The sequence below is a fragment of the Pseudomyrmex gracilis genome, unplaced genomic scaffold (assembly GCF_002006095.1).
Source record: "Pseudomyrmex gracilis isolate BER0280 unplaced genomic scaffold, ASM200609v1 scaffold_175, whole genome shotgun sequence".
Taxonomy (NCBI): domain Eukaryota; kingdom Metazoa; phylum Arthropoda; class Insecta; order Hymenoptera; family Formicidae; genus Pseudomyrmex; species Pseudomyrmex gracilis.
In genome coordinates, this window is record NW_018020759.1 from 184,618 (window position 1) to 210,863 (window position 26,246).

Below are 26,246 nucleotides of genomic sequence, written 5' to 3' on the forward strand. Positions count from 1 at the left end.
CTCGGGAGAGAACTCGGGGAAGAGGGAAAACGTTCGACTCTCTTCCGCGGCGTGTGCGTTAAATTGCGCACGGGCGAGGGATTGCGATCGATTCCTCTCCGAGCAGATGATTCTCCTCGATCGATGATTCGCACGTGCGTGCGATTGAGGTGATTGAAAAATTACGCGAACAAAGCGAAGATATAACGAGTGTGGTCGAAACGGTCTTTATTATCGTAATCCGAGATAAGAAAACACACGAAGCGCGCTCTCCTTGCCCGCGAGCGGGTAATTTTGTTCGTTCCGTTCAAATTACGGGATTCCGACCGACCTCTATTAAAAAGCGAATCGTTGCGCACGTAATACGGCGCGCGATTACCGCACGCGCGCGAAGTATATACCTCGCGCGTAGTGACATTGGGCGCGGTTCTTTGACGGCCGTGTGGTTGTGCGGTTTTCTGTTCGGTGAAAGTCGAATATGTTCCTCTCTCTCTCTCTCTCTCTCTCTCGTTCCTTATTACTGTATATCTCGCCGACGGCGAGAATTATTTTGTGTTTTTACTCGCGCTTCGTCTTAATTTCGGAAAAGGAAAGAGGAAAGAACAACTTTTCACTTTTTTCTGAAAGCAACACGTGGGACGTTTGGTAAAATTTCAATTTTTTTTTAAGAGTAGAGCGATAATATTTACACAGAAAAATAATAATAAAATTTAATAATTATATAGGTGCGTGTGTAAATCCTTGCTTCGCACTTTGTGCGTCGTACGTGTCGGAAATTTGTCCCACACACAAGCTATCGAAGTGGTACGTATCGCCCGTTGATCGGACGCGCGTCAAACAGGTTGCAACGTTACGCGCGTCTGACTCGCGTTGGGTTTTACTACTCGTTTCCGCCAAGGTGTAGAGATATTTCGAAGAGAGCAACGGCTAAATTTAGTTTGACGATAGATTATGAAGACGTCGCGCGTTAATATACACATATATGTGTACTTTAATTACATTAATCAACTTTGGTTGTGATGTCAAAATAAAATGTTTGATAAATGACTTTGAGAGAAAGAGAAAGAGAGACGCGCGCGCAACAAAGGACATTCATCAAAGTGATCGTCTTACGATCACTGATTGTCGGCACGGAGTAATGAAAAAAAAAAAAAAAAACCTTCTTTCATTCTTCAAAAAGAAGTTAAATAATACGCGGCGCGTAGCCGAAGGTCGTGTTACGTGCGCGCACATGTGTCTACTTATGTGCGCGGCGGCTTGTTGCGCAAACAGCGGGAACCCGCACGCGTAACAACGGGCTCCAAAAACTTGCGTAACACCATCACTCGCTCGCTCGCTCACTTACACACACACACACACACACATATGTAAAATCGGATCTCGTTGTGTCGACGTGACGGTTTCGCGATCGGGTTCGATCGATTTGTCGACGACATTGACACGACCCGCGTTTGGAGCTAACTTTTACTTTGTTGCGCGCACCCACGCAACGTACATACACGACGTAATAACCCCGCGGATTAGGTCGGTCGCATTTTATTACAGTTTTCTAGAGCAGACGAAAGGAACCTGTTCGTGATAGGTTTTTTTGTTAGTTTACTAATGCGCACACGCACTCTCTCTAAAAATTGGTCGTAAATTTCAATCGCGTCGGAATGAACGATCGAGAAGAAGAGACGACAGCGAATAAAGTAACACATGGCAAACAATTTATTTTAGTTTTTTGTCGAAATTACAGTACAAACAAACGTGTCGCACGACACGTGGCGGTTACTCAAAGTGAATATGAATTTTAATTAAAGATAGTAGTTGTTTTTTTTTTTTTTTTTACGGTAGCGTTGCGGCGGGAGTGTAAGCGAGACCGGTAAGGGGTGCGGCGTAGGCGAACGGCGAAGAGTACGCGGCGCTGTACGCGGTATAAGGGTAAGCCGGGTACGTGGCGATCGCTCTGGCAGCTCCGGGGAGCAATTGGGCGGTTGCGATCGGCTGTTGTTGCTGCTGCTGCTCCTGACTGGCGATATTTCGTGCAGGTGCGACGTTGGCTTGTTGTTGCAGCTGTTGTTGGTCCTCCGCTCGCAGCTGCGACTGCTGCTGGCGTTGTCGGGACTGTAATTGCTGCTGTCTTTGCTGAACCTGCAACCTCGACGACTGCCTTTGTTGCTCCTCCAATTGTTGCAGCTGACGCAACTGCTGTTCCTGCTGCTGACGTTGTTGCTCGAGCTGGCGCAGCTGCTGTAACTGCTGTCGTTGGAGCTCCTGTTCGCGCGTCGTTGGTTGTTTCGATGATCTCAAGGGACCCGATCGCGCCTCGACCACCTCAACATCGGAATCGGGTCCGACGGCGGGTATAGACGGTATCGGGGCGGCCGCGGCAGCGGGTGCAGCTGGTACGGCGACCGGCGTCAACGCGGCCGGTCGAAGCGGCAGAAGAGGCCTCGCGATTGCGGCGCTCGCCGGTTCTTTGGTAACGATCGCGTTGAAACCGTTGATCGGATCGGCGGTGTATTCGACGATGCGACGCGTGCCGTCGGCTTCGATCAAGCTGTAACTTCCTTGCACGATGTCGCCGTTGCGAGTCTCATATTGGGCTTTGGAATCACCGGTCAGCGAGTCCTGAACGTCGTACGCGAAGCTGTACTGCGGCGCCGGATCGAATTCCTCCAGTTTCGCCAAGGGTGCCGCCACGGGCGCTGCTACTGGCACGGCGGGTACTACCACGGCTCCTCGTGCGAGTGCCGTCAGTCCCAAAAACAAGAAGAGCTAAAATTCATCGATAAATCATTGATTATTGTTAGTGATGGACAACTTGTCGAATTTAGGAAATTTAAACTTTTCAATATCGTAGCTAAACAAATAGTTTTGCGTTATTAGTGTCTTCTCTCAGAATATAATATACTAAAATCTTTTTTAAATACATATATATATATAAAGAATGTATAAGCATTGGTTGATTTGCACGCACGATGACAATTTTGTGTGAGAATCTATAAGTCCCGTTNTAATAAAATATTGTTTCTTAGAATATAATATTGTTAATATATTTTATCTCTTTGACAAGCGTAATTGTACAAAGACGAGTTTAATATTTCAAGATGTTCAGATATAACACTTCACTCTACAAGATTGAGAGAGAGAGCATTTAGAAATAAAATTTTTCTATCGATTCTCGAATCAGAGTCCCAGCTTCCCTTACCGTGCCGGCCATGTTTGTTTGCAAGAAGATCGCCAGAAGACTGATGCCTCGGGGTAAAATCGTCCGTACTTTTATACGCGCGTTGTTCATCCGACGACGATGATGCTTCTTGCAGACGAAACTTGCGCCAACACCACCCGCGTTCACGCGCCCCACCTAATCAACGCTCTCTCTGTCTTCGTCTCCTTATTTCGATCGCTCGTTTCCCCGTCCTCGTCTTCTCGGAGTTCCCGTGTGCGGTTGACCTCCGCGATGATCATTGCGATGTACGAAGGGGGTCCGCGATGTTTTACCCAATGTTCAACCTGCGATCGTACCAATGCGTATCGTAAAGGCTCACTACGTTTCTTCATATCACCGCCGACCGCGGGTACACGCGACTTGGATGTCAATAATGCCGCGAAGACGTGCCGCTCGAAACCTCGAGTTTGACAAACTCGAGAGAGGAATCGCGCGCAACACGGTCTACGGGTAATATTGTCTTATCACGTTTCTTTCTCCCCCCCCAGCTTCTCTTTGTTCTTTACAGTTCGGATACGCGCGATTTTTTTTCAGAAAATTAGAATTAACGAAGACTTTCGTGAAGTGGTACACGTGTAATAAAAGATTGATTCAAAAAAAAAAAAAAAGAAAAACAAATTAAACAACTACCATACAACGAACAAATATTGGCAAAAGTTGAGAATCTGTATAACACTTGGAATCTCAGAAAAAAAAAACTTCTTGCACGTCAATTCTGGGACTACAAGAGAGATGCAATCTGCGATATAGCGAGTAGTTCGCTCAATTAAAAGATCGACTGAATAATAATTTAAATATTGAAACAAAATTTAGCTCCAGCTACACACACACACACACAACGCATTTATTACAGCATATCGTCACTCCCTACGTATAATCCCATAACTCCAAAACGCAAATTTTAGAGGAGAGCAGTTTAAAAGTTTGAAGCTTCATATAGTTTCCCTAGTTAAGGGATCTTTCGGTTTTAAATTTTTACCATACTTATGAATATTTTTTTTTAATACTTGGTGACCACAAAAAACATGACTTTCTGAGTGTCACTATGCAATAAACTGAAAATCCCATATGTGACACTTATGTAATTATACGTAGGGAGTGACGATATATGTTTCTCCAATTAAGGTGGTCAGAGAGTCAAAGATGAAAAAGGCCGCGGGAATTGATGGTATTACCCCCATGGAAGCATGGGAGACATATGTTTCTCTCCGTTGTAGTTTTACTTTTTTTTGTATCTTTTAACGTTTTTTCAATATTTTACGATATTTGTATTTCTGTTCTCTTTCCGAAGATCGATAGCACACACTCGATCGATTAAAAGAATAGTTTCGAGAGAGAAACGTACGTTTGGAAAGAATTAACATTTAAAATGCATTGCGCCTAAACGTTGCACCTAAAAATCCGACGCCTCTCGAGCGATTGATAAACCGAAATACGTTTGTCGCACGCTAGGCACGTACGTACCGGGTCGTGTGCCAATATGTCGAATATAACCAGACGCGACGTCTATCAAGGTCGTTCGACGAAAGCACGACCGACGTTCGCTTCTTGCGAATCCCCGCAATCGGCTGAATTCTATTGTACATTCAGCAGAGGAATGACAATGAGTCCCGCTAACCGACGTGTATTGTTGCGTTAATTAACTAGACGCATCTAGACTATAGTTATCACTATCGTCATTATTGCTCCACACGTTTCCTCTATTTCGTAGCACATGGTTCTTTTTTTTTTTCCATAGCATTAGATTTGAGAAGATGCGTACGTCGATTGAAATAAATTGTAAATTAAATTAAATTGTAAATTAAATTAAATTGTAAATTAAATTTTCTACAAGTCATATTGTTTTATGTAACGCGCAACAGGCGCGTATTTTTTGCGTGTGTACGCAACGAGTCGAGCAGAAATATTACTCGCCGTGAGAGAAATGTAATTAATAAAATAAACAGTGTGTCTCAACAAATATCTCTTCTAATTTTTGTATTAAAAAAAATTAAAAAGCAAATGTCGTTGTATTTAAAAAAATATATTTATACAGTCATATTTTTTACACATATATATATATATATGTAAAACGTAATATTACATTTTACATTTACATATAAATTTATATACAAATGTAAAATGTAATTTACATTTGTAAATAAAAATGTAATATTTTTTACATTTATATATATTTATATTTATATATATAAATGTAAAACGTAATATTACATTTTACATTTGTATATAAATGTAAAACGTAAAATTTTTACATTTATATATATATTTATACAGTCATATTTTTTACATAAATCTCTGTGACACTCGCTTTTTATTACATATATAATTATATTATAAATTTTAATTATATAAAAATACAGCTGTTATTATGTTTCTTAAAGTTTTATATATATATTATACATATGTAACATTTATACACGTGCGATTGCAAAATCTCTTTTGCGATATTACACTCACGCCTTACGACGTGAAATCAATTCCACAAAATTTATATTACATAATCCGACAGCGTTACACATTTATCTCACGGTGCGACATTGTTTCATCTGTATTATAAATTAAAAACTATTTTTGTAAATTAAAAACAGATTTGTCGAGCAAACAAAAGTCCGTTGCAAGAAATGCGTAACATTGTTTAACACGTGTAAAAAAATAATATAAAAGATTACGCGACTATCAAAAAAAAAAAAAGAAGTTGTTCGGGATCAAAAAAATAAATTCACAGTTGTATATATTATGACAATGTGTAAAAATCAATCTTTAATAAAAGACAGCACGCTGACAACATTCATTTCCACAACAAGTATTGTGACACGATATATGTATGTACAAAAATATGACTAGTTGTTTCTTCAAAAAAATATCATTTAAAAACTAGAGTGTTCAAGGTTGTTAAATGAGCGGTGGCGGGGCGACCTTGATAACAGGTTTGACCACCGCCAAGGGTTCTCGTCGCACGACGGCGTTGAACCCGTTAACCGGATCGGCGGTGTATTCGACGATTCGTCTGGTACCGTCGGCCTCGATAAGGCTGTAACTACCGCTGACAACATCGCCGTTTCTGCTCTCGTACTGGCTCTTAGCGTCGCCCGTCAGCGTATCTTGAACGTCGTAGGCGTAAGTGTACTGAGGATGGGGATCGTAACTCGTGTCGAGCTTGTTAATTGGAAGAGTTCGCACAACTGGGACAGCTGGAACAGCGGGAACTCCTGGGACTGCCGGAATAGATGGAACAGCTGGAATAGCTGGGATAGCTGGAATAGCCGGAGCAGGTGGAATAGCTGGTAGAGATGGTAAAGCCAACAATGGAACAGCCGCACCCTCGTACGTCGCGAGCATTAACGCAGCTAAGACGATTGTTGACTGTAATATTGTCAGATATATTAGTAAAAAGAATTTAAAAAAAATATATATATATATATATATAATACAGAGTCCACATATCCAATATATACAATCTTTTATAACGTACCTTATTGACAGCCATTGTTTGTGCCCAATTTGTGTCTTTATAGATCGATAAACGTATCGCGAACAAGACATTCAAGACTGACGTTCAGTCGAGTAAAGAACAGACGTATTTATATAGGTACGACAGGGGTGGGCCATCGTATTTCTTCATTAAAACACAAGCCGCGTTCGAAATAGCAGGATACGTGATACGACGACGAAAATTTCGCTCTCGATTTATGGACTGTTAAATATCCGCGTCGACGAGGAAGAAGAAAGTTTTGTGCCTGGGACGCCGAAGCGTCGGACGGAGTATTATATTAAAGTTTCACACGCTCGATCACACACGCGGTTATTATTTCTCGATATAAACGGCGTTATATCGAAATAATAATGCGACGATATATACGGTAAACTCATATATCGCGCTGTAATAAACGCGCTAACGGTGCGTAATTAATACACGCACACCTTTCATCAAGTCATCCATGTGCGAAAACGAGTAGGTATGTTTTTTTTTTTTTTTTAAATTACATAGACGCAATAAATGCTTATGTATTAAAAACGAAAATATAAAATTATGTCTTGAAAAACATTGTTGTAAATTTTAACGACGCGTGTGTGATTGCAAGTTTCACGCTGTGTGTTGTGTACTACCGCAACAAGTTCGGCAAAATTTTCGAAAGTGGATTTAAAGATATATATGAAGAACGACATGACGTGTGATTTAGCATCGAGTATCTTTTTTTTTTTTCTCTTTCTTTATCGTCGCAACGCGCAAAAAAAAAAACAAAACAGCCGAGTTAAATTCGCGTTTAATAATTCCCCTATGCAAAGGCAAACGTTTTCACCTTGCGTAATTCCAACGATTTTTATATGGGCAGCTGTATATAATAACACTTCCGCGCATTATGAGAGGCGCGACGAACTGAGAATATTTAAACGCAATTTACACATGGATTTAAATTTTTATCGAAGTAGAATCGTACCTTGCTTTTGGTTCGATAAACATACTTGGTGTCAAAATAATTTTAATAAACATTTCATAATATTACTTGTTATAAAAACAATAAAAAAGTGAACATAAGTATGAACAAAAATGGATTTTTTTTGCAATGTTATTACAACGCGCGAAAATAAAGCGAAGTAATATAAAAAATAAAACAGACAATAAAAAGTAAAAGTCAAATCTTATTGTTTATTATAAACTCTTTTTCCACCATTCCATTTTTTTTTGTTTTTTTTTTTCAACTTTTTAATTAAGAAGTAAAAGAAAATGATCATGACAAAGTCTTATTTAAAAAAAATGAAAAAAAATCATTTATTTAAAATAAAAAGATTCAATGGAATTGTGTTTCAATTTTTTTTTTTTGTTATAAACCTAGTACTTCTTCCTCTGTCATCTGTTCGTCATACCTTATATTATTTTCGCTTTGAAATCCAGAAGGATGCGTATTATCACCATTATTATTGTCAAGTCTATTGTCATCACAATCATCAGCAGCCTCTTCTGCTTTATGTTTAGCTTCAAGAAAGTCAGCTTTGGTGAAAACATTTCTGTCTAGCGGATAGATGCCAGTATATTTGAAACCGTTGACCGCTATTGCTCCCGTTTGAGCTTCGAGGTAGGCCTTGCCAAACTTTTCCGCAATGTCGTAGATATCTATCTCACCCGTTCTCATTGCCTGCTTAATATTTTCATTGTAATACGATTTCAGAGGACCTATAAACGTTCTGTCCAGTGGTTGAAGCTTGTGAGAGGTGTGAGATGGCACGCACAATATATTTACATGATTATCTTTTGCATTTGAGATGACATCCAGATCTTTTGCATAAGAAAAATGCTCGTCTAGAATTAGCAGAGCTGGACATTCAGCTGTAGGTCTTACGTAGTCAATAAAATGAGAAAACCACGAAGCGAAAAGATGGGGTTCGACCCAACCTGATGGATGACATTTTCCTACAGCTCCGGGAGGTGCTCCCTTCATCAATCTGTTAGTCCAGTTGGTACGTGGAAAAATCATCATCGGAGGCACAAAATTTCCTCCCGCACTCATGCACATAATTATGGTCATTAGATATTTCTTCTCCGCAGAAGCGAGAGTTGTTATCTCTTTCTTTCCTCTCAGCCCGATCACATGTGGAATTGTTGACTGAACGATGCCGAGACCGATCTCGCCAACGTTAAAAATACGATGCGAAGGATAGCAATGTTTGGAATATTCAGTTTCCAAGAGATCAAAAAAGTTTGTGATGTTTTCGTTGTTAAAACTAATATTTCGAACGAGTGATGTTTTATTGGACAGCTTGGTTGAGTTATTGACCGAAAGCTCTTTGTATTTATTCACGAAACGATCCAACCACGCACTTCCAGCCATATTTTCGTGAAACTGATTGGATATTCTATTTTTTATTGCCATTTGATAAGCCATTTGCTTTATGTCGCTACGAGTCAGTCCGTTAAACTTTTTTTCTATCAACTGGCAACACTCTATCAGTGTTCTTTCCATCTCAGGAGTAAAAAGTGGTTTTTTTCTGACCAACTTAACGTTGGTTAAAATATTTAGATTTACGTCCGTTTTAGCTGCTTTTCTGCGTAGTGTAACTTCAGGAACATTAAAACACCGTGCTGCATCTTTGACCGATTTAGTTTGTTCTCGTACCGCTTTGATCGCTTTCGCCATATCCTCTTCCTGCCATTGTGGTCCCCTTTTTTTGACTCTCGTGAACTTTAGTCTTGGCATTGTAACTTGAAAACAAGCGACTGCAATACGAAATGTTTTATTATCAGACCTCTATTTTGCACATACGTGAAAAAAGCTTTAACCCTAATCGCAAGATCGTAAGCAATTCAACCAATTACAGACCAGTATTACCTTACACCAGCTAGAATACTGGCCTGTGATTGGTTCGTTCGCTTGTTTCACAACTGCGAACAAAGTTTCGTCACGTGCGATGGTTTTTTTTTACCGTGTCTCAACAATCCAACAAACATCGTGAGATAGCAGTAAATTAATTAATTAACTTGGCATGTAAACATTTTTTACCTTCACAGTATCGCGCGATACGCGAGAACTAATATATGTCAGATTTATGATTATAAGATAAATTATAAAAACACGTTGTGAATCTTAATCTCTACGAGATCTTTTGGTTACAAAACAACAATGTACAACTTACCTGTTCTCTCTCACGAGTAAGTAAACACACATGTGACACCAGCGCCCTGTAGTGAGCGAATCGGAATCTAATTCTAAATACTTATGCGGTCTAACACGGCCGATGAATAAATTTAAAAGCTGACGATGAGTTTCAAAAAATTTCCTGCTGATCACCGAAGATCTATAAAATGTCCGTCAGTTTGTTTTGCTCGCCTAAGTCGCGTTACGCAAAAAAGTTACAATTTATAAATTTATTAATGATAAACTGAGAATTTTTCTCGGGCTCTAAAAGTCTTTAAACTAAATGAATATACTAATAAATTTTTTCGCAATATAAATTTAATTTCAATTAGGGGGTATTTGGGATCTCTCATATACGAGATGCAAATATAGCATCCTATATGAATTTTAGAATTGTTATTACAATTCGATTTTCACGTGTTAAAAAATTTACACGTGAACACGTATATATGTACATATATACAAGTATAATTTCCGCACAACACCTAGCGAACGGCTCTCATGACCAAATTTATATTAGTATATTCATTTATAAATTAATTTTTATATCGTAAATTTTTCATATCGAAGGAGAAATGGCGATAAATTTTGGAACATGGCTGAAACATTAGTTTAAAACAAACTCATGCCTCGTTCTTATATTAAAATCCTATTCTATAATTTTCGTTTTACTCACACACTTTTTCCTTATCACAGGAAATGCTATATATGTAAACCAATCTCACTTTTGTTCGGATTAAAAGTAATAATATTCACTTCCAAGAAGAGACGAGTCACGTACTGAGAATTCATCGCTAGGTGAATCATCCTTATACCTCCTCTTGTTTTTTTTTTTTTTTTCTGTCACGAACAGAAACGAGTCATTCGGTATGTGTATAATTAAAGAGGACGAGCGCCGATCATGACCGTGAAACAAGTTTGCGAACTCGCTGTCTTGCGCAACGCGCAATATCGTATATATATATATATATATATATATATTGCGAGATACTTTTTTTCTCATCCTCTCTTCCTGGAGCAGCATTTCAGATTACATACACGCGGATTCACGTGATAATAGTGTTACACGTGTTACACAGCAGAGATATAATTTTACATTCGTTCACACATCTCGTTACTTTTTATCTCATGTAAAACACACACTGTTTTACTTAACGCAAAAACTAAATATTATTTAAATCGTTTATACTTCGTTCATATATATAAATCGTCATGTACAATTTTATTCAACGTAACAACAAACATACGATACTTGGATACATGCGGGGGGGGGTGAAATAGAATTCTGAAACTACATGTGTATATAGGCGCGACGACAATCTGTGATTTTTCGCGACGACGTCAAAAAATTTTTTTTACATATTACACGAGTTATACACCAAAACAATCGATACGATGTATAATAAAAAGATATTAGAAGTGAGGAAGCATCGTTATCTAACGATTTATCTAACGCTACTTACATCTACGTATTGCAGAAAAATTTACATTAATATATCTTCGATAAATAATGAAGATACCATGAGAAATATTGATTTAAATTTCAATTAAAACTTCACAGCGTGTATACATATATATATATATATATGTACACATAAATTTGTTTAGTGTTCGAATAAAGAGAACAAAATATAGGATGTGCATAACTAGCTGCCAATATTAGTGCGATTTTTCACTGAAATTAATTTCATCTTGCTCGTACAGATTTTTGTACAGATACAACGCTTGTTTTATACGAATGTGTGTATAAAAACGCAACGCTTGATCTTAATAATTAGCTACTTGATTGATAATGACTATTTGTCTGAGAGCGTGTGTACTTAATCGATACTGTCTGTGTTTTGTGTCATGCTTAAAATAAATTTCTTTACGTGATTATCACATTTCGTCGTTCAAACACATTAAATACTGATAAAAACCTTATAATAATTAATATAATTCAATAAGGTTAATATTTCCGCGAACTGTGATCTAACTTTATAACATTTAGCGCAATTTATAACATTTTGGTTTTTTCACATACACACGTCTCTTGTGAACGACATTTTGCGCGCAATTATTATTTTCTACGATAAAAGATTAAAATGTGAATTTGATTCTTACATACTGGCCAGAGAAAAAAGTGAGCTTAGCCGTGTTATATTCACAAAGTTGTGCGCTCACAATTCCTCTGTTTAAAACTTGGATTTCTAACAAGGAAAGAAACAAAGCGTATATATATTTGTTTTATGGCCACGTAATCTTCTGGCGTTTTTTTGTCAACAACTCCTAAAAATTTAAATATCATTCATTATTATCGAACTATTATCTAGTATGCAAAAAAAAACTTGCGTTGTAAATAAAAATGTTCTAAAAAAGAAATACTCTGAGAAGTGACAAAATCAGTTAACTATATAAAAAAACTTGTGTATATAATCTTATCTGAGATATCTTGTATCTGGTAGAGATTATATGATATAACACGTACCTCATTCTGCTCATTGCATCTACGTTTGCCAATTCCGTTGTACACATTGTCTACTTTTGGCGCAGAATGCATTCGAATTTTTTTATGCATCAATGTTTGATCGTTAAAAGAAGACTTCAATTGATCCGAAGTAGTTTGAAGATGAGACTGACACATTCTCTTGTTTCCTTTGTTCAAGTCTGTAGTTAAGCTGTGAGTGTGATTGTCACTAAGAGAGAGAAATACAAATAATATATTGTTAGATCACACAGAAATCTTCTCTACAAACGTGTGTATTATATGATTTCCGCAATTGTTTTTATTTAAAAAAAAAAAGATTTACCTTGTAAAGTTTTCCGATACATCGTCTGCTTTTGCATCCAAATTGTTAGCATTTCTGTGACACCGTTGGGGCAAAGGCATGGCGATTCTTTTGTACATCTCTACAAGTTCGCTTTTACACAGCCTCTCGAACTTCTGGTTCTCGATGCAACTCTGCGAAAGGAAGACATGCAGACATGACATTAGAGAAAGAAGACACAACTTCTTTTGTTAGAAATACACCTAAAATTTAACAAATACAATATCGTAAGCGTTCCTTTTATTATGCGAACACTTACTATTACAAATTCATACAAGATTATTTATTTATACAAGAGCAATCGCCAATTAACATAAACGTGTTTTTCTTTCAAAAGCAAATTTTTATTCCATGCTCTATAAAAAAAAAAAAGTTTCCCAATCCACCCCATGGAAACGACGCGCATTTAAGTTCAATTGCACGTCAATTAATTTTAATCCATCGTGTGTTCGCCAATGTTTATGTAACTTGATCAATTTTTTTTTTTTTTCTACAAGAAAAAGAGCAAGTTTCTAACAAAAATACAACGAAAGACGCTAATTTTTAGAATTAATGCGAAATAAAAAGACGTTTGTCAAGTTTACACACGTTTTGTTTATGTCAACACGCGTACACGCCTTAACCTACGCGACACTCACATTTTTCAAGATCTCGCGGAGCTGGTTCTCCGACAATGACTCCGGGTGCGTGAGATCGTGCGCGCCCAACTTCCACATCCTCGTGCCGCACGTTTCCTCGTCACGTTTGAAAATTGACTCGCCAACGATCTCTCGAACATCTCACACAACGCGCGCAATAAAATATCGGCCGTTATCGGGCCGCTCTCTTATCGCTCTCTCTTTTCCTATGCGGATGTTACTTTATCGGAAGTGGCGTCGCACGCAACCAATTGCTGCGTGCACATTGTTGCGGACGATTACTATGTTTATATATACCTGGTCTCAATATAAAAAATTGTTAATTAACCTGTCGTTCGGAATATAGGAGAGTACTTGAATAAAAGTAGATTTTTCTTGAATATTGAAACTGCTTTGAAAAAGGATGCGCTTGCCGTCGTTGTTCAAATATGAGAACAGAAGACTTTTAGGTCCGAATTTGAAAATTTTTTCTCCAAATTTGAAAAGAGAGCGCGTGTTCGAATTGAGAAGAGAATCCTACTGCGCAAAGGGGAGGGAAACCAGGCAAAGTGGGGACGGCGTTGGCGCGCGGGATTGGCGGGACACTCGCTGACAGCCAATAAGGAAACTTTTTAACAAGGAAGATACATGACGACACACACAGTCCAAGTTTTCGTCCCGTCCCCCGATTCTCTTCTCTCAGCGAACCGAGCGAGGGCGCAAATGTTACTCGCACGTGCCAACACGCGAGGGATCCAGCGCTACCACATAGAACATATTTAAAAATGGCGCTCTTAGGCCGCGTTAACGTGAACACGCGTTGGTTAAGTTATTGTTATTGCAAATTTTCAACCGGAGCAATAAAATTAAAATCACGCGGACGCGCCACATCGATATCGTCAGCGATATTGCAAGATAGGATCAAGGAATTTCGTAAGCGGCATTTACTTTTAGCGCATAACCTATGAACTCTTAGAGTTTATAGTATATATATTTTTAAATAAACAAGAAGTATAATTTTTTGAGCGTAATATAATTTTTTATCTCTTAAACTCAAATTTTTTTTTACCGCATGTTTGTATTTTGTATTCGCGTGAGAATATTAAAAAGTATTTTATCGTGTTTAATACTTCTGTTGTATACTTAATTGCAGAACAAAAAGGCGTCAGAACGTCAAAAGTCAAAAGTGTATTTGACGTTGAAATCGCGAACAGGAGAAACCAGGCATGTCGAAGTATATTGGTGCAAGTGTATTCAATAAATTCGCAAAACGAACTCTACGATTATTGCGCTCAATTTGGAGAGATTCTGAGCATGCATCACTACCACATAGATAAACAACATGTACGTCGCTATAATAAGTATCAAAATGTATTTTTTTTTTTTTGTAACAATATATGCTTTAATAATACCGTATAATATATTTGTGTATATTGTTGCAAAATTTATTACATCGGCGTGACAAAAAAATTTTCAGAATTATATCTTGATTGAGTTTAAAGATGTAGCTTCTGCGAGCGAGGTTTTGTCAAACGCTTGCTTTGTAAATACGAATATAATAGCTCCGGTAAAGTCGCCAATATTGTGGTTTCGCAAAGGACAACTCACATCTTTGCGCAATCAAAAACCTAACGCAAAACAGAAATTTACAAGGAACGAGTACGCGTATATAACCGACACGGAAATTGCGAGCAAATTGTATCAAGCAAAATCGGTAATATTATTGACACTATTGTAGGTTTTAAGTTTGCAATTGATTATTATTTAAATCTGATACTTTGAATTTATGTCCCAGATATCGGGGCAAATAATAGATCTTTACGAAGCGCTGAAGTTAACCGACTTGGAAATAAGACTGAGGTTTCACACCGCTTGTCATTTAGAACAGTATGTGTCCAGATTGTTTCAAAATATGAGAATTTTGCCATTTGGCAGTTCTATCAATGGTTTTGGAAGAAAGAGATGCGATCTTGATTTGGTTCTTCTTCGCGACGAGACTGATGAAAGAGTAAACAAACTTTATAATTTAACAGATTGATTTACATTAAAAAAAAAATTTCCATCCTAATCGAATTATCAATATGTAGCGTATTAATGAAGTGTTTGACACATTTGTAGGATAATTCTAAAAGATTAGTATTTCATTCAAAACCTTTGAAACTTGACGATAGGCAGGAAACGAAGGAATTTCTGGCGATGCTTGCGAACAGTATGTACTATTTTATCCCCGGAATTCAAAATGTACGGAGAATACTCGAAGCTCGCGTGCCAATAATTAAATTTCATTACGAATACACTCATATTGAGTGCGATTTAAGCGTAACAAATATGTAAGTTGCAGCACGTAAATTACATTTTCGCGCGGAGAGATAAATAAAACATGTATATATAAATGTCAAATCTCTTTCGCACAGGACCGGCATATACATGTCCGAACTGTTGAACATATACGGGGAAATCGATTGGCGAGTCAGGCCGCTTGTCACGGTTATTCGAAAATGGGCGAAGAATCAGAAGTTAACGTCCGACTCGCCAGGACCGTGGATAACCAATTTTCCTCTTTCGTTGCTAGTGTTGTTTTACTTGCAACAGAAAAATATATTGCCGTCCTTGAAACAGTTGAGATCGTACTCAAGTAAGCAAAATTATATTGCAAGCAAACTCTCCCAATCCTACCCCCCCGGTACATCAAAAAATATTAAGCCGCACTCTGTTGTTATCTTTTGCAGCAACTGACGACATTCGCAGCACAGATGGGATCAACTGCACCTTTTTGCGAGATATTAAAAACCTACCACCCGAATATAAGTACAAATCGAATCAGGATTCGCTGGAGACGCTTCTTTACGGTTTCTTTGAGTATTACGCGAGATTCAATTTTCAGTCGCTCGGTATATGCATCCGCGAGGGCGTGCCAATTCGGAAACCGTCGCGTTCGCCGCTTCACATCGACAATCCTCTCGAGACGTCGTTGAATGTTTGCAAAAATGTGAACGTTTCGGAGGTGAATCGCATTATTGAAAAAGCGAGCGACGCGACGTACATGTTAGCCGCTTGTGATCAATCTAAGAATAACAGTTGGGGACTCATGGCTTTGTTGAACATGAAAATTCAAGACAACGGTAACATACAGAGCACGATGGCGAATTACAAAGAACAAGTGAGCACACAGAAACCTCAAGTCGAAGAAGTAAACGCGGAAGAAGAACCTGAAATCGAAAAAGTGAAAATCATAGAAAAATCTGAAATCAATGAAGCGAACACAGAGCAACCTGAAGAAGTAAACGCGGAAGAAGAACCTGAAATCGAAAAAGTGAAAATCATAGAAAAGTCTGATATCAATGAAGCGAACACAGAGCAACCTGAGATCGAAGATTACTCGGAAAGATATTCTCAGGAAATTTCCGATAAGATCGGAGCAAGCGAAGACGATCAAACGAAAAAGAAGGAAATAGTATGATATGATTCTTCCCCCGAATGAGTAACGACGACATGTATATAAATTCTTCTTCGCGGAACTACATATATATATGTTGCAGATTTCAGCGTGCAAACGATTAATACGCGTTGATCGCCTCCGTACAATGTGTCTTACTTTTATCTCATTGATAATTCTGGATTAGAAAAGAGATTTTTGTTCCCAATTTCATTGTTCGTCGTGTAAATTTTTCGCACTATTCGCGGGTAAATAACGTGGGATAAAAATTTGTCGACTGGTCACGAGCAATTTTGTCATTTGTATTTGATTTGTTTTTGACAGCCGAGCACGATATTTGAAACGGAAACTCAAAGACGAATCGTTTTACGAGAATTTATTCATAATTGATTGATTAAATTAACATAATACCATCATTGAATATCGTCGAAGCTGTTGGATATATATTGACGAATTACAAATTGCAAACTTAGAAAATTATAAACAACTGCGATCTGCGAATAGTGTGGAAGGTTCGCAATAAAATGTTCATTTTTTTTACAAGGATAGGACCCCGCACTTTTCTCATGGAAATTGGGTTTTACTCAAATAAGATGAAAATTTTTAGAAAATAATACTTGATGCAATACTGATCAAAGGTTATATCTTTGCCACGATCCAATTCCATGAGTCATTTTTGGCCTGCAAGCGCTCGAAGTTGAAAACAGGCAACATCATGTATTTCAGGTATAAGAAGGTATATGTATATGCGTTTGTGCGTTTTTATTCTTGCGTGGTTCCGTGTAGTTTCGTACACTTACAAATGAAAACGCACAAACGTACCCACCCATCCACACACACAGCAAATATATACATATATATATATACATATACATATATACAGAAAAAATATATATATATAGAAATATATATGTATATCTATAATAGATATATATATATATATAGAAATATATATGTATATATAGAATAAAAACGCACGAACGTGCTCATCTACACACTCGCACACAGCAAATATATACGTATGTATATATACACATATATATATATATATATATATATACCTTCTTGTCTAAAGTACCTGAAATACATGATATTGTCTGTTATCAACTTTGAGCGCTTGTAGGTCAAAAATGAACTCATAGGATTGAGTTGTGGTCATCGATAACTTTTGATCAGCATTGCATCGAGTATTATTTCCTAAAATTTCAGCCCGTTCGAGCGAAACCCAATTTCCAGAAAAGAAAAGTGCGAGATTCTTTCCACAAATCAATCACAATTTGCGAATCGGTTCTAATTCAACGCGACGTGGCGGTCAACGTGTTTTGATCTTTTTTTTATATATAATGATGATTTGGTATTATCTAGTGGTATTTTATCAGCAAGAGAAAAATTCGACAATTCGTCAAAATGAAGAGAGAAAGAAGAACAGAAAAATAATTACAGTTGTGTGTGTGCGCATACATGTATTATACACGCATGATAACGAATCAACAAATGTACATAAAGTTTGACATTAGAAAACATGTCATACGAACTGTAAAGATATTACACAATTGTTACACAAATTGAAACTTAATGTGTCTCTAGCAATATTTTGAAAAAAAAAAACTTTCCCTCTCGCGTTTCTCGTCCGCTCATCAATTTTTACACTTGTTGCGATGCAACAAGTAGGTAGTATTTTTTTTTTTTTTTTTTCATATACGTTACATGTAAACACGAGATATGCAACGAAACGTCATTGTTATGAGGAGAAAAAAAAACGAAAACAAAGCAAGATGCGTTATTTTTTTCGACGCGAAGAGATGGGACACTAAAATGTAAAAAAAATCAAGGATATGCATATTTATTATAACTTGTATATATTTTACTATACCAGCAATTTGACATATTTCTCGTACAATGCTTACAGTGTACATTCACTATAATCGTAACCCTTTTTTTTTTTTTTTTTTTTTTTATTTCTTTTTTTTATTACAGCCCCGCTGACGGGGGCTGTACAAATCCTCTCGTCCGATTAAATTCGAAACAACGATTTAACAATCGCATTGACTTTCACAAAAGGAGAAGAGCCGATTTCTCGTAATACCGATTATATTTTCGTCTCCCCATTTCATTCGNGCTTTGCGTAAATAATTCGCGAGCACTATCACTTATCATCGACAATAATACGTGATCGATTCACGCTTTTTTTTTTTTTTTATTATTTTTTATTATTTTTTTTTAATACGATTGGCGATTACGAGTAAACGCTCGAGTTTAGGCTATTTCTTCGCGAACGAGTGTATCGTCGATTAAATTCGTAATGTAAAGTTCACTGGCAGTGTTGTTTATGCTAGCTAAATGTTTTTTTTTTTTTTTTTTTTTTTTTTAATTGGACTATGCATCCGGCCCGGTGACGCTCGTCAACGTAAAATCTCATCTCTCTCGCGTATCTATGCGCGATAAAAATTTATATTCGTGTGTTTTTTTTTTTTTTTATTAACGGAGAGATAAAATTTTATATACGCGCAAACACAAAACTTCCGTTACAACAAAATTCGATGTGACGCGCATACGCGGAAAAAAATTAAAAAAAAAACGAAACAGGATTTCTTCTCTGTTTGACTAACTACTTTGTGTCACGTCGGCTACGGTTCCCGTTGCAATTATTATTGTACGTTACACGCGCGCGATTTGTTTGAAAAAAAAAAAAAAAAAAAAAAGAAAAAACGCTCTCTCTATATTCTTAAATCTCCTAATCTCAAGGCTCTACGTGTGTCAACCGCATCAGGCAGGTCAGAGTATCAACAGAGTATCCGCGAACACACAAGTGCGAAATTAATAACGATTTCGCATTTTCCCGTCGATTTTATATAACTCACGATACAGCAGCGATACCGACCTTCGGCGCTCTCATCATCAAGTGCAATCAAATTCGTTATAAAAAACAGAGTCACGAGTTTTTGTGTTTTGCGACACAAAGAGACATAATATAAAATATTCGGGGACAATTTATAAAATATATCACGCGTTTTTGGTCGGAGAAATATTTAAAGAAATTTGACGACTTCTCTCTTTCTCTCTCTCTCTCTCTCGCTCTCTCTCTTTCGAAGGAGAGATATTTAGTCGAATGTGGAAATATAGACGAAAGTGCACTTGCTGAAGTTTGCCTCCCAAACGACGGCTTATTATTTCTCTTACATATTACATGTACAGCAGAAAAAATTTCCGAATTTTGATGACGATCTCTCAACAACATCGCGCACAAGATAAAATCTTTTTATTATTGTTTTTGCTTGCATTATTATTTATTATTATTATTATTATTATTATTATGTATTTATATATATCCATTATATTTTTCATTATATCATATCCGTATTTAGAATGTTCAAAATCGTCAGAAAAAAAAAGCCGAGAATGTGTCGGCTCTTTCGCAACAATATAATATATATATATATATATATGTATATATATATATATGCTTCCGTCGCTAATAAATAACAAATATACTTGAGCCACGTGGAGCACGGCTTTTTTTTAAGTCTTTCGATAATTCTCTTTTACTACTTATACGCAAATATAGGCTCGCGGACATTCGTTCGGACATCTGCGGACATTATTATTATTATTATTATTATTATATTCTCGCCTTTGCGCGACTTCTCTCCGCGCGTTTGAGAGATGGGAGGGGGGGCAAAGAGAAGTCGCGAAAGAGAGAAAAACGAGAAAAACGCGCTTGATTTAATTCGTTTTGCTTTTACGATGATGACGATGATGATGAAGATGGTGATGCCGCAGCTGGGATCGCGTCTCCTGCACGGCCGCCACCAAGGTGCGCACAGCCTCCTCGTGACCCTCGAAACTGTCGGCCTTCTTCAGCTGGCCGAGAGACAACGCGCCCGTCCTCTCGCTTCCGCCTGTGCCGCCTCGCTTGCTCTTCGGCCTTGGAAAGGTCTCCCAGGAACGCTGCTTCTGCATTAGAGACGACGACGTCCGTGACGTCGGTCCGATCAAAACCACCAGTGTTTTCCACAGGTCAGGCGCGACGAACTGTTGACCACCTACCGTCCCATCAGCAATGCTCGATCGCCTGCTGTTGCCGGAACCAGTCGTGCTCAGACTGTCGCAGCTTGCGCGCCGTCGCCTCCTAGCTTCCGCCGCTTTTCCGTCGCCGTAGAACAGCTCCTCGGAGTCGCTCGCCGGGTAGACCTTGGGAACCTTGCCGCTCGTTATCGCCACCTGATCCTCGGCCTGTACCGCGTGCACTTGCGCCTGCACGCGCTTCTTCACCTCGCCCATGCTCGAGGCCTCCGAGATTCGTTGATACTCGCCGTCATCTCCTGCGGGAAGCACGGCAAGTTTTAGAAGATCCCGGATCCCGATCTCTTCCTTCGACTCGGCGGCGGTTGCACGATTTATACTGAAAATTTTTCCGCCGACGACCAGATACTCTACTCTCGGTGGTTAAATATTATGTGATATAGTTGTTGTTACGTGTGGCCGTCTCATAGAGGGGGGGGGGATGTCTTTTATTATATAATATGTATATTTACATATATATATATTTATATATGTTGTGTACATAAAAGCGTGTGCGGCAAACAGCGATCAACTTTACGTATGGTATCGGCTGGTCGGATGTTCGCCGCCTCTAAGTCTAAACCCGAAATTTCGCCCCCGTCAGACTACAAGGGAAGACCTGTGTGTCATAATGTATCAGTATATTTGTTCACGCGAAGCGACGATCCGATCCTGCGACTTTTCCATCCTTACCGATGTGCGACTGCGACGGCTGCTGCTGCGAGTCGGTGCATCTCTCCGCCTGATCGAGCGCCTCGGCGGACGTGTCGCCGGTTCCGCCTTTCAACGAGCGATAAAGCGATCGCATCTTGCCGCCTGAGGAGGAGTGTCCGGGTGGCGTCTTGGGTTTCGTGCCGTCGGGCGACTTGCGCGATCGCCGGCTCTGACTGCGATCGCGTCCGTCCTCTCTGCCCGGTGATTTCTTGCGATCGTCCTTCTGCGTCCGCGCCTTCTCGATCAATTGACTTAGCACACCTCTCTTCGGATCGGTCGACTTGGCCGTTCCGTAAACGACTATGTTACCGCTCGAATCCAGAACGGCACCCACGCCGCCGGATGGCGTGCGACACCGCGTCGGAATTTCTTTGCCGTCTAAATAACGCGAAGAGATTGATCATAAAAATTACAAGTTTTTTCATCTCTTTTTTTAGTTTACTTCATCGAGATAAAAAAAAAAAATAATTAATTAATTAATCACAAGATCACAAGAGAAACACGTCCAGAGAAGAAGTGTTCTTACCCTTCATGTACAACGCATTGTCGGCACTTGTAGCGGTGCCACGTGGGTGACGATGATCTTTCGTGGGCGCTTGGGCCTGAGGCGGCGGCTCTTGCATTTGCAGACGCGCCAGATGATCCAACAGCGCCTGCAGATGTTGATTGTCGGCCGCGTCCACCGCGGCCAAACTCACCTCTCCGGCGTTAATGCCCATCGAGAACGACTTGACAAATGGCTCGAGATGTTGCGTAAGCGCCTGCAACTTTTTCACTTCGCTCCTCAGCGATAATATATCATTCATCTGGAGAACAAAAACAACTTGGTGAGAAAAACATACAACAAAGAAATGAGATAGCGACGCGTTATTGAACGAAAATAATGAAGAAAAAGTTACCTGCGCGTGAAACATCTCCTTTTCCATGTGAATTCTGCACGCTTGCTCCTCCCAGAGCCCGTCGAAGACGATTCGGAGTCGCTCCAGTTCTATCTGATGATGCTCCAACTGTTGCTCCAACAGACGGCAATCCCTCGCCACGTGATCGTAACGTGTGCCAAGCGGCGGTGTGTTCGCTCTCTTCAAAACGGAAACGTCCCGTTGCAACTCGCCCAAACGTTCCTTCACCGCCGTCAACTGTTGACTCAGTTCCTTCAGCTGGCTGTCGAAGGTCCGACAGTGATTGTTGAACAGTCCGATGTCAGTTCCGCTCTTGGACGACAACCTTTGAGCAGTCTTGCTGCTCTGTTAGGAAAACAGAATTCCTGAAGTAAAACGCAACGGTGCGATCTTACGCTCTTCCGCATCGAAGCTACGATTTCGCATCTAATCGTTATATTAGCGGGCGATTCGCAAATCAAAACCTTTATCGATCTGAAATTTTGGTTGAAGACCAATTGGTAAGCTACAAAAAAAAGAATATCTTCTACTCTCTCTCTCTCTCTCTCTCTCTGATTTGCTATGTAGTTACTAATAAACACCTCACATACAACATCGAATCATGTAAAAATGTTTCGATAAGATGATGTAAAAGATACTTACACGGAAGTGCACGTAAGAATGGCAATGAAAAGAAAACACGTAATATACGAAAAAATGAAGATGATCAAGCTGAAGATCATCGTCGATCATCAACCGTGATCAACCGTCATGCGACTTATATATATATATGGTATCGCTTTTTACCGTCCACGTACGGATGTACATACCTGAAGCGATGATTGCGACTCCTGCTGAATTGTATGACTACCGCCGACTGTCTGATCGTACAGCGACTCGGCGGTCTTGGACGTTTGCACTTGGCCCAGGTAAGGTTGGAGCGCGCGGGCAAAGTCGGCCCGGTAATTGACCTTGATGTGGGCGCCGAGCAGAGGCGGTCGCGACGGATGGCCGAGCTGGGCTACGCGGCTCAGTCTCTCTAGCATCGGATGCGCCAGCTCGAGGAACTGGTATTTCGTCGCGCCGCTGGTGAACATGGTGCACAGCATCAGATGCATCTGAAGCACCGGTAGCGCGCTGCCGAGAGCGAGCAGCTGCGTGCGCACCATCCGTTCCTTCGTCTCGAATTGACGCTGCAGCTCCGCGAGAACGTACGCGTGCGTCTTCGTGATCGTTTCTTGCATACCCTGACAGAACGCGTTCAACGCCCGTTTCTCGGACTCAAGACTGTGCCGCAACTCGTCCAGCTGCGACTTAAGCGCGAGCACGCCGTCTCGAATCCCGGCCTGGAGCTCGCAGATCGAATTAACCGCGCGCTCCAACTTCTTCGACGTGAGCTGCCAGGCGCTCTCGATGTCCACGCAGTGCACCCGCGCGTCCGCGGGCGTGTCGCGGAAACACGTAGCGCAAAGCATGCACTTGGCGCTCTGGCTGTACATGATGTACTGCTCGCCGTGGCTCGAACAACGGCGTTGGGTGTCCTTGGCGCATTTGCTCATGTGCACCACCTCGTGAGTGGAGAACATCTTCGCGCGATGCGTGTGCTCCCTGCAGTGAGTGCAAAGCGCTTGTCCTGAAAAAAAAAAACACACACACAAAAATCATCATCCGTGAACGAATCAAAAGTCATCAAATTAAAAAAAGAAACTATCTCGTTTATCTCTTAAGAAAACGCACCGCATGTCGTGCAGAAGAACATGGTGGACTTGTCCCGCTTATCACAATTGGCACACGGTGGATTCTCCGAATTCGCCAGTTCCACCAGTTGGCGTATCAGCTGATCGGGAGGTGGTAGTTGCGCTCCGTCTTTCAGCTGCGTCTGTTGCCTGTACGTGTACAGATCATCACGGAATTATTTATTATCGTATAAAAAAAACACACTTTTTATGAAAGATAACAACGTCGAAAGCAATTCGAAAGAACAATTAGACAAATAAATTTTTCGTTGTTAGTTGCGAGAAAGAGAGTTGAACCGGGGGAGTAGTATCGGAAATACACACTAAATAAAGAATTTAAACCTGAACCTGAACCAAATACCAATTGACGATGTATTGTGTATGCGTATGTGCGTGTGTGAAATGTAGTGTCAATTCGTCGTGGACACAACAAATCTCATCGCACTGTTATCTATACCCGCAGATGGGACATTTGATCATCCCGTCGAGGTGCGGGCCGTGTATGCAACGTGCGCAGAAGGTGTGGAAGCAGGAAAGCAGGCAAGGCTCGTTATAATAGTCGTGGCAGACGCCGCAGGTGAGAGGATTCCTGGGCCCGCCGCCCGGCACGCCCGTCGTGCCGTCGTCGCCGACCCCGTCGACCGCCGTGCCCGAGCTCGCCATCGTCGTCGTCGTCGTCGTCGTCGTCTTCGTCAACTCCCTTCCTCAACGGGAAGCGAATTTCTTTCTTCGTCACCACGGATCCTCCTCCACCACGCGCGCGGACGACACGCGCGCTTTCCGCCTCCTTTCACGACACCGCTCCGTGTCGCTCCATGCTCGCGTGCCCCTCTGCGGCAGAAGAAAACGGATGTAAGTTTTTACAGAAGGGGATGCTGCGCGAACGGGACGATATAAAATTAGCCGTCGCGCGAGACACACGGCCACACAGCGTGAAACCAAACGCCGCAAAAAAAAATTCTTTCGTGCGCGAAATAAATAGTTTGCGGAACGATGTTTACCCCTAGACCGTTGGCCCACCCGTGGAGAGAGCCCCGCGATCAGAGAGGGTGGTTTTTATCGGTTGCTGCTTGCTCGGCCACCCGTCATTCTGACGTAGCGAGCTACGGAGAGGTGACCAACCCCGTCTCTCTGCGCAACTGACGACCAAGTACTGACGTCACGGAAGAGCTCGCGCCACCCTCAACGTGCACACACACACACACACACAGACATGGAATAGTGCGTGTATATATATGTATATATATATATATATATGTACGTGCAGAGATTCGCGCGGTCGACCCGGCTTGCTCGCTCACTTTCCTCTCGTCTCCCTCGCGCTGCCATCTCGTTCAGCAGCCTGCATCATCCCTTGCGCGCTCACATGTATTTTATCCGTGTATCCAACGCATACACACAGACCTGTGTGTATACGACGACAGAAACTTGGGCATCGGAGCAGAAGGGTGCAGAAGCAAAAGCGCTCCGCCGAAACGGGGCGGAGAGCGGTACGTCTAAAAAAAAAAAAAAAAAAAAACGCATTAATCGCGTTCTCCTTCCCTCTCAGACGGGCATTTCACCGCTCTCTGAGCCAGATTTTTCTCGCGGTTGTCACGACGGTCGGCGCGCGCCTATAAACGTGTGCGCGCACACACACACACACACACACACACACATATAAATATATTTCTTTTCTTTTAATATTTGTAATTTTTCTCTTCTTATTCAAAAAAAAGAAAAAAAGGAAAAGAAAAAGAGGAACCTCCTTGGAAACAAATCAAGATCTGCGAGAGGATATCCGCGTGTATTTGGAGCGAAAGATCTGATAATCTGATCGTTGCAAAGGGGCGTTCTTTTCCGATGCGCAATATTTGTGTTTCCACGTTTCTAGATTTTTCCCGTTTACGTTCCTCGAGAAAAACAAAGACGTTGGCCCCAAACGCGGCGGCGGCGGCCGAGAAGATATTCCATAGAAGATCAAAGAAGCGAGAAACAATAAAAGATGATCCATCAATATATCAGAAGTATATACTATGGCGCGCACACACTCGTAGGATTTTAGAATCAGCGTATATACGTACCTGCAAATATAAACGATTGTTATTATTTCTCCAAGTTAAAACAATTCGACTGTAATCAAAAACTCCTAATTAACGCAGAGTCCACACATATATATATATATATATATA

General features: G+C 40.2%; 4 protein-coding genes across 11 annotated transcripts; 1 reads left to right on the plus strand and 3 right to left on the minus strand.

Moving 5' to 3' along the window:
* Nucleotides 1-1,666: 1,666 nt before the first annotated feature.
* LOC109857812 (forkhead box protein P2-like) lies at nucleotides 1,667-13,570 on the minus strand. 7 transcript variants are annotated; one of them, XM_020434531.1, is made up of 7 exons: nucleotides 13,271-13,570; nucleotides 12,615-12,766; nucleotides 12,293-12,500; nucleotides 10,506-12,093; nucleotides 9,824-10,017; nucleotides 8,060-9,407; nucleotides 2,669-2,739 (listed from the first exon to the last, which is right to left on the minus strand). In XM_020434531.1, the coding sequence occupies exons 6-7, from the start codon at nucleotides 9,385-9,387 to the stop codon at nucleotides 2,718-2,720; spliced, it is 1,350 nt and encodes a 449-aa protein (XP_020290120.1). In that variant the 5' UTR covers nucleotides 9,388-9,407; nucleotides 9,824-10,017; nucleotides 10,506-12,093; nucleotides 12,293-12,500; nucleotides 12,615-12,766; nucleotides 13,271-13,570; the 3' UTR covers nucleotides 2,669-2,717. The 7 variants fall into 7 exon arrangements, with proteins under 7 accessions (XP_020290122.1, XP_020290121.1, XP_020290120.1 ...); XM_020434533.1 differs by lacking the exons at nucleotides 8,060-9,407; nucleotides 9,824-10,017 and adding an exon at nucleotides 3,173-3,477 and having other exon boundaries at nucleotides 1,667-2,739; nucleotides 13,271-13,556; XM_020434528.1 differs by lacking the exon at nucleotides 2,669-2,739 and having other exon boundaries at nucleotides 7,992-9,407; nucleotides 9,824-9,985; nucleotides 13,271-13,569.
* LOC109857816 (larval cuticle protein A2B-like) lies at nucleotides 5,926-7,719 on the minus strand. The gene is made up of 2 exons (XM_020434536.1): nucleotides 6,666-7,719; nucleotides 5,926-6,556 (listed from the first exon to the last, which is right to left on the minus strand). Exons 1-2 carry the CDS (start codon nucleotides 6,678-6,680, stop codon nucleotides 6,086-6,088), a joined length of 486 nt encoding a protein of 161 aa, XP_020290125.1. The 5' UTR covers nucleotides 6,681-7,719; the 3' UTR covers nucleotides 5,926-6,085.
* A 464-nt stretch (nucleotides 13,571-14,034) lies between the features above and the next one.
* Nucleotides 14,035-18,351, plus strand: LOC109857852 (poly(A) RNA polymerase, mitochondrial-like). 2 transcript variants are annotated; one of them, XM_020434602.1, is made up of 7 exons: nucleotides 14,035-14,182; nucleotides 14,403-14,593; nucleotides 14,727-14,963; nucleotides 15,045-15,257; nucleotides 15,368-15,579; nucleotides 15,664-15,884; nucleotides 15,979-18,349. In XM_020434602.1, the coding sequence occupies exons 1-7, from the start codon at nucleotides 14,035-14,037 to the stop codon at nucleotides 16,707-16,709; spliced, it is 1,953 nt and encodes a 650-aa protein (XP_020290191.1). In that variant the 3' UTR covers nucleotides 16,710-18,349. The 2 variants fall into 2 exon arrangements, with proteins under 2 accessions (XP_020290191.1, XP_020290192.1); XM_020434603.1 differs by lacking the exon at nucleotides 14,727-14,963 and having other exon boundaries at nucleotides 15,979-18,351.
* Nucleotides 18,352-20,038: 1,687 nt separating this feature from the next.
* LOC109857853 (RING finger protein 207-like) lies at nucleotides 20,039-24,738 on the minus strand. Its single transcript, XM_020434604.1, has 8 exons — nucleotides 24,533-24,738; nucleotides 24,077-24,225; nucleotides 23,170-23,972; nucleotides 22,361-22,705; nucleotides 21,988-22,267; nucleotides 21,441-21,839; nucleotides 20,733-21,007; nucleotides 20,039-20,639 (listed from the first exon to the last, which is right to left on the minus strand). Exons 1-8 carry the CDS (start codon nucleotides 24,736-24,738, stop codon nucleotides 20,409-20,411), a joined length of 2,688 nt encoding a protein of 895 aa, XP_020290193.1. The 3' UTR covers nucleotides 20,039-20,408.
* Between the last annotated feature and the right edge of the window lie 1,508 nt (nucleotides 24,739-26,246).